This window comes from Rissa tridactyla, chromosome 2 (assembly GCF_028500815.1).
Source record: "Rissa tridactyla isolate bRisTri1 chromosome 2, bRisTri1.patW.cur.20221130, whole genome shotgun sequence".
NCBI classification, from domain to species: Eukaryota; Metazoa; Chordata; class Aves; order Charadriiformes; family Laridae; genus Rissa; species Rissa tridactyla.
In genome coordinates this window covers 156,142,205-156,150,769 of record NC_071467.1, presented here as the reverse complement: position 1 = coordinate 156,150,769, position 8,565 = coordinate 156,142,205, and the positions used below count along the sequence as shown (strand labels likewise).

At 38.1% G+C, this 8,565-nt stretch overlaps 1 protein-coding gene across 10 annotated transcripts in view; it reads right to left on the bottom strand.

Moving 5' to 3' along the window:
* Positions 1-614: 614 nt before the first annotated feature.
* The window catches only part of LARP4B (La ribonucleoprotein 4B), a 56,727-nt gene continuing 48,776 nt past the window's right edge, over positions 615-8,565 (bottom strand). For all 10 annotated transcript variants that reach the window (XM_054190207.1, XM_054190206.1, XM_054190208.1 and 7 more), the window contains 3 exons: positions 5,834-5,958; positions 5,051-5,162; positions 615-4,507 (listed from right to left, as the gene is read on the bottom strand). In XM_054190207.1, coding sequence (XP_054046182.1) covers positions 4,226-4,507; positions 5,051-5,162; positions 5,834-5,958 — 519 coding nt within the window. In that variant the 3' untranslated portion in view covers positions 615-4,225. The remainder of the gene's footprint in view (positions 4,508-5,050; positions 5,163-5,833; positions 5,959-8,565) is intronic.

The window sequence follows — 8,565 nt, the reverse complement described above, 5'->3', positions numbered from 1 at the left end:
TACGTCCATTGTTAAATTTGGCCAGATAGAGCTGAATGAGAGACAAACCTAAAAAAAAAAGAAAAAAAAAAAGAAAGAAAAAGGGTTTCAAGTATTTCCAAAATAGATCTTTTACTTAGAGGGAGGATATGCCAGAAGCTCTTCTCTCCTAGAGGCACAACCAGGATAACCTCTAAAACCAGCCAAAGCCAAAAATAATCCCAGGACATCTCCAGATTGAAGAGCCATGCAACCAAAGCACTAACCCGAATGTTAAAATTCATATATAAACCAAGCCAACACCTTATCTAATAATTTGAGGAAACCACTAATGAAAATCATCTCTAGTAAACAAAACATCACATCAGCTGTTTTTGTTTTAAAAAAAAAAAAAGTTAAGCATAGTTACCTAATAGAGACAGATATTGCTGCCTTCAGAGTTACACTATCGGTGTTCTTGCTGCTGCTACATAGCCTTAGGTGATGGTTACAACAGCTGTGCTGAACAGTAAAGCAAGCAAAGATTACCTTTTTTCCCCCCAAATTAGAAATCTACAGTTTCCAAAAATGGGAGCAAAAGACAAAAGGTAATGAAAAATACTGCTGAAGAAAGGTTTAATTAAAAAAATCAGGAATTCAACAGTGCCTAAATCTTTATTTTTCATAACCTACATATTTTTTTTTCAAATTAGACAGTTTTACATTTTATGACACAAAAGGAAACTTAAATTACTGATAGTTTACATGTAAGCTTGATTCCAGTCTTAATGGAAGAAGAACAAAAACAAAAACCCTCAAGAAGGCTCCCATATTACACTTGTATTTCATGAATTGGCAGCTGTTCGGTCTCCTTAGAAATCTTCGATTGTCTGCTGCTCTTAGTGTAATAGGTTACAAAGCACAAAGATCCCTAGCGGTAGGTAGCTGAAGGAGATACAGAGATAGGTATGCACCATTACACTCAGCTGTTGCTCGTGATACACCGCACCACGCTCAAACACGGGCCTTTCTCTGCCAACTGCTGAAGACTCTGAAGGATACTGCAGCAACGTAAAAAAATTCGCCACTGTTCACAGATTTCTAAGTGGCAAATGACAGTGTCACGGTGGGGAACTGATCTGAAAACCACATTAAGTTTTAAAAGCAACCTTTGTTTTCTTTAAATTCCTGCAAGAAGAGTCTCAGATCCCATTTTGACTTGTTTTCAAAATGCGAAGCATCACCACACAGTCCTACAAGGTAAAATGCCAATTTTAATTATTGTATCCCTGAACCTTTAACTCAGCTACTGCTTTTTGGAGGTTTTTCATTTTAAAAGCCACATTTGAATCTCTCTCTGTATCGTAGCAACAGTCTGCATGCAACTTCACAACTCTACTCCGAAAACTCCATTTTGTCACAAAGTGGGGAAAAAAAAAAAGCAAATCTCAAAGTAAAATGCAGTAAGGATAAGTTGTATATTACACAGCTATTTGGTGTGTCACTTTTTTTTTCCTTTTTTTAGAAAAAAAAAAAGCTATAAAAACCATATCAAAGGAAGGTTTTAAACTTTGTATGCAACAGACTGTTGCTGGGTAAGCAGTAATTACAGTGTATTGACCTAGCACAAATGGCAGCAGAATACATTAGGACAGCACAAGACATCCCCGCTGGTCTCAAGAGATCACCTTCCGTACCAGTTGAGCACTGTGTCCACACAGGCGCTGTAAGGAACCACCTGGGATGGTTCTGCAGGCAGTCAGCCTTTCACTTGCAGCAGACAGAGACAAAACGCATCATACAGCTGGCCTAAACCGTACACAACTCTAGCGACCGTGTTCACTGCCACCGGGGAAAGGAGAAGCCTATTAAAAATCCAATGACAGAACCAGCTGAGCGGTTTGGGGGATGTTGTCAGAGTCCTATCTCCTCCCACAGCATTCACAAAGTGCGCTTTTTAAACAAGAAAAATCAACAGATTCCAGCGTGCCCTATTTTGACCAATTCTGCAGCATACAACAGGCTGGATTTAAAAGGTCAACTAGTTACCAACTGATGCTTGTAACAGGAAATTTATCAGGAGTCAACTTCTCTAGTTACTTTACAGTTCTATGAATCATACACTAAGGAAAGCACTGATATTCTTGAAAGCAGACAAGTAAGCTTCAGTGGATATTTTTGTAGCAGTCTAATCTTTTTTCCAATTAAATTTGATTTTATTAATGACTTAAAATTACAGTTTGACTGCTGGAATTCACTATTTACATCGCAGAACACTTTTGAATTGGTTAAATCGCTTGTTTTTAGAGGGACTTAGGAAAACATTTGAGGGCTTTCAAATAAGACTTTCGTTCCATTTCCCTTTTGCAGTGAAGAGGCAGAGTCAGTTCAGCACACCAGAATAAAATAAGAAAAAGAAAAAACAACAAATTAAAGTAATATTCAAACCACAACATTTAGTTTATCTACATCCAGCTCAACAGCAACATTTATAATATCAATAATTTTTTATCAGATTTTTTCTTTAGGGTACCTTTTTATATGTTCTGATTATTTACAACTGTACAAGCAAAGCACACACTTCCAAGTGCACATATTTAATACAGTATTGACTATTTGCATTTACATGTTTTTCAACAATCTGAAAAAGATCAACTGTTTAAGATCTTTAAGGTATATTACAAAAACTGCTGCTAGTTCCTGTACTACAGTATGTTTACCCAGTAAGACCAGTGACAATAGATACATACTGTAACTGAGTAATTCTGTATTTCCACTCATGCTAACCCTCCACGGGGTCAGACCTCATTAACTCTAAGCTGTCTTGTACAAAAGTTAAGGCAAAGTCATTTTCAAGTTTAAATAAAATTCAAGTCTTTAAATATCGGATGGAAATAATTCTTTAAAAAAATCAGTTGTTTAAATAAACATTTTTGTGGAATAAACTGTACTGTCATAGTCAGCAGGAATGAGTTTTGTCTGAACTTCCTGCAGTTTAAACACTTAAAGAAAAACTTTAGGCATTTTAAAACAAAAATAATTTATATTCAACTTTATTAGAAACTTGCTAATTTAGTGCATCCTTGTCCTTCAGAAAGCGCATCACTTCTAAAGTAAATAAGTGTGAGAAACCTCATCCCAGAGGTAAATATCAGGGATCTCTTCCTCCACCACACAAAACAAACACCATTATCTCACGTCTTGAAAAATTGAAATCCGAATGCCAATGCTTGTAGTTACAGGAAGACGTCAACACAAGGCTGACTAAGATATGAACTCTTTCAAAGAGCACTTGGGGCAGAGTTTAAAAAAAAAAAAAGTCTACACAGAGCACAGGGGTAACCAGAACATACAGCGCTGACTCAGTTAACTCCCTTACAAGCACAGGGAAGCTAAGGTTATCACAAGAAGGCTACGGTGCTTTCTCCTGATAACATCCACTAACAGGCTTCACCACCATAGAAGCTCACAGACTTAATTCTTTTCTATTCACAATGTGCTTTGTATTTGCAAATTATAACATCACTTTTTATTCTGGAGTGAGAAGATGGTTACTTGCTTGCAGTAAGTCAAAAAAAAAAAGAAACATTTTAGAAAGACTGCTATGGTGCTCCGTAGGATTCATTTTGTGTGTGCAAAACATCAAAAAAAGATTAAGTTTTTAAAAATGCTAGAAACAACTACTCATTTAACCTAAAAGTGCAAGTTCATTTGCTGACACTTAGTACAGCAGCCCAATAAAAAAAAATCTTGAAGGTCACATACTAATTTGTAAAATATATCTACTTCCTTGCACTCTACACACTAGCTGCCGTTATCAGTCTTTTGGACACTTTAGATATGTACTTGCAGACCAGTTTATTAAAAATATTGCATCAGCACATTTCTGCTTAACAGTTTAGAAAAAACTCACTATACAGAGCTTGCACTCACACAGCCACAGAGAGGCTTAATAAAAAGTTGATTTTTTTTTTTAAAGACAAATATTTTACATCTTGAAAAAAAATAATCACACTAAGCTTCACCTCCAATTAAGCACCAACCTAAATGTAAGGTTTAGAACAACTATCCAGAAATATCCAGAAAAACAGAATGTGTGTTCAAGAGGGGGAAAAGTATTTCACAGAAAAATAACTTGCAGGCATTGTTATATGCCCAGTATCACTGCAAGCTCCTAACCAGCAACTCATTCTCAGGTATCTTAGTGGGAACATGGGTTTAATTTGTGGGAAGCAGACCTCTTTTCAAATCCCTCCCAGGTGTTATTTCACTGAGGAGATTTTGGAGGGGTACTCTGTTCTTTATTTAAACGTTTGCCAACGGCTGGAGGGGACGATCTGCGTCCTGACTGTCTCCTCTGGTCTTTGGGTTGTCCAGGATGTGACTTTGCAGGAGGAGGTTCTCTGTTTTTCTCTATTGTTTCTGTGGGCTTTCTTTCCTCTTTCCCACATGCTACAGTGTTTGGCTTCTGTTCTTTCTGGGGTTGCAATGTAGGAGGATCCTTAGTTGTTCTCTGGCAAATTTCTGCATAACTAGGTTTTCGCAGTTCCTGTGAAATCAAAAGCAAACAAGACGGCAGAGTTAAACAAAGCATCCTAAGAAAAAAATCATTTACTTTTATGAATAAAAAAGGTAAAGCCTTTGTCCCAAAAGACTGCTGCACTAAAACATACAGATGAGGGCTTGAGTATGAAGTTTACAGAAGCTCTACAGACAATAAGATTCACAACAAGGTAAAATGCAAAACAGTATGCCAGAAAAATGGGGTGCTCTGATAAGGCAAAATACTTCCAATTCAAGCAAACTCTAAAACAGTTTAAAGAAAACTAATAACTCTGGTTTAAATATCAATAGAAGTATTAATGCTTCTACCTCAAGGATGGTACCAAGAAGAGAATTCCGTTACAGAGCTATTATTCGCCAAGTTATCTTTAACACTTTTGCACTGTTAACTGCATAATTGTATCATGCAAGTAATCATGAGGCTACCAACAGGCAAATTTGAGGATGATTAAACAACACTGGAAGCAATATTCTGTTAAATGCATCAAACTGGATCATTAAGAGAAAGTGAAGTAATAAGGTCACTTACTATGGCAGCCCCATTGACTTGTACCGATTTACATGCAGTGCTGAGTGTGGAAGAAGAAAGCCTTTCTGTACTCTGTGTCTCTTTCTGCTGTTTATCCACGACCTTGGAGTCCCTGTAAGGATTCAGCAGGAAGCAAAGCTCAAGAAAAGTCAAACTTCAGGACAGATGAATGATCTAATAATGGGCCTAAAACTTTGAGTATGACTATAAGAATTTATAGCTATAATTTGCCCGGCTCATTATGACTAGCATTGTGTTTAAAAATGCTATCAAATATTAAAGAAAAAAAAAGATATTCCTTTGTAACTTGACACTACCTGTAATTTGTGACACTGACAGCATTTGGTTATTCAGTTATCTTACTCCTGTTACTCAAAAACACCTCCATTCGATTTGCAGGTTCCAAATGAAGCCTTACTGAAAACATTCGTTATTGTATGGACAACGGTACTGCCCACACCATCGAGGGTTTACTCTCTATGCTTCAAAGCTATCTAAACACAAGACAGTAAGGTATTCATTAAACCTTTAAATACCTGCAGAGGCTAAACCACAACACTAAACTTCTGTCTGCTGAATGACTTTTATAACTGAATCACTGTTATGATATTGTTCAGAAATTAAGCTTTATTGCCTTTACTACAAGTACAATATCAAACAAAACATTATTTCTTTCATTAAGATTTTAATAGCTATTTACAGTGTTCCACCTAGCCTTCAATGAGAGAAAATGTAAATGTGATTCAGAGCAGAATAACCATAGCCATGTAATTAAGTGCTTACTCAGAAGACTGGGATGGCGAAGGAGACCTTTCAAACGTCCTGGGCAATGTAGAAGAAACCGGCAACAACGGCTCTCGAGGAATTCCCGATGGAGTAGTGTTTGTACTTGCATCCACATTAATGTTCTGAAGGAGGAAAAGAGGCACAGAAGGGCAATAATAATATACAATTAACATGGTTTTCCTGAAAATTAACACAATCAGGGAACAGTTTACAAGTTGATTTATAAGGGTAAATTAGCTCTGGGAACATACAGAAGCATCCTATATAAGTATTGTAACAAGTTTTTTCCTTTACAATTATTTAGAAACACAGACAAATAAGACACACACTGTGGCTATTTCCCAGAAAGTTGGGAGTTTAGTTCCCTTTGGGACACATCTGGATGACAAAATCACTTCTTTCAACCTGGGAATTTTGCACCTGCTGGTGACAAAGTAGGCTTTGTGCCTGTTCACATAACCACAGTTTGCCTATTAAGACAAAAGTCTCATATAGTTTTGCACTAAGAACTGTCTTCAAAGCTCTAACTCTGCACCATCCCAACAGCTGGTGCTAAAAACCCCTAAGCTTAAAAAAATAAAATGAAGTTTTTGCTAACTAGGACATGACTATCATTTAAAAGTCTGTTTCTTATGCTTTAGTGTGATTTGCTACCAAGAAAGAAAAGAGGCTTTTTCCATAACCCTCTTAAGATTCTGTTAGTGCCAAGTGATACTGTGCTTCCAGGTAATGGCCAAATAGGTTCAAAACGCACACATGAATTTAAACTGTCACAAAATAAAAAAAAAGAGAAAGATGACTCTGTATCTTGAAAGAGGTATTTCTGACATTTATAATAATTTTGTTTGCTTTAAAAAGTGCTATGTTCTTTGTATTGCTTCTGACCTGTCTGACTGCAGAACCAGAAGAGATTCTGGTGAGCAGAAGGGAGAGCAATGGGAGAATACAGCAGAGAAGGAACAAGACAGACACCCCTTTCCCCCAGCCCAGCCACCATTCAAAGGTCATAGAACATGAGACTCCTGTGGTCACTGTTAGAAAGGAAAATGGTATTTCATGACACTGTTTTAAATCAGGCAGCATAGATTATAGCAGTAGATCTACGCCTAGTTTTACTCCAAGTAACAGCAAAACCATAAAAGGTGGATACTTAGAAAGACAAGAACAGCTTTTATAGTTTTACTCACTATAATAGTGTGTGCAAAGGCTTGAAATTGCAAGTTGCTGAGCATTCTGGCCCAAGTGCATCAAAACTTGTAGGTACACAGTTAAGTGTGAATAGCTTCAAGTCAAGCAGACATGCGAGCGCTGTTCTGAGGCCAAAACACTCAGCCCCGATCTGACAGAAAATGTGGGATGATTAACACCTGCCATTCCCCAGACTTGGCACTGCTAAGGCCCCACCTCAAGTACTGTGTGCAGTTTTGGGCCCCTCACCACAAAAAAAAACATTGAGGTGCTGGCGCAGGTCCAGAGAAGGGCAATGGAGCTGGTGAGGGGTCTGGAGAACAAGTCTTATGAGGAGCAGCTGAGGGAGCTGTGGGAATTCAGACTGGAGAAGGAGGCTGAGGGGAGACTTTATCACTCTCTACAACTACCTGAAAGGAGGTTGCAGAGAGGTGGGGATCAGTCTCTTCTCCCAAGGAACAGGCATTAGGACAAGAGGAAACAGCCTCAAGTTGCACCAGGGGAGGTTTATATCGGGTATTAGGAAAAATTTTGACACTGAAAGGGTTGTTAAGCATTGGAACAGGCTGCCCAGGGAAGTGGTTGAGGCACCATCCCTGGAGGTATTTAAAAGACGGGTAGACATAGTGCTTAGAGATATGATGTAGTGATGGTTTTTGTCAGAGTTAGGTTGATGGATGGACTCAATGATCTGAAAGGACCCTTCCAACCTAGGCAATTCTGTGATTCTGTCTAGAAGAGCTCCACAAAGCAAAGAGCATAATGATGCTTGATAACAACTGTTGGGAATTACACAACCTAAGTTCACTCAGCTTCTGTACTCTGGACTTGCCCATCTATAAAACAAGAGCAGGACTGTGTAACTCTACTTCAACACTTCATAACTCTACATCAGGTGACATGGAAAAATGTTGAGATCAAGGTGAAAAGCAGCCTGTATACATTGGCAAGATTCTAACATTAAACACATTAGTAATAGAACACAAGCGCTCTTTGGAGCGGTTGCTGTTATCTTATTCCTTATTAACACTAACAAGGAAAGACAGCACAATCCCTTTCTTCCACACAATGGTACAGACTAACTCATGCAAGCTGGAGAAAAATTGGGAAATCAAAGGAAGCTTTTAATGTGACAGTGCACTGCACTGTCATAAAACCTTAGTGCCTGACTGATATTCAGACTGCCTCTACAGGGAACAAGTGTAAATTCTTTACAATAAGTACAGTGCAAAGCAAGTACTAGATTTGTAATGGGAGGAGCAACGGGTTTTCAGCTGCAGTATCAATAGCAAGTGCTGGAATTATATTTAAAACCTGAAATACGATAGTCAAAAAACCACTTCAGAAATAATTGAGGTAAAATACTTTAAAAATAGATAGACCTTGGCCAAGAACAGACTACAGTCTGGAGTACTGGCTGACAGTAAGTTAAACACTGCTATTACCATGGTACTGTCCTGCACATTCCCCCTAAATGCAACCCTGGAGTGCAGTGGTCCCTATTACCACTTGCAGGAGACCCAATAAATGGCCTGTCTGAG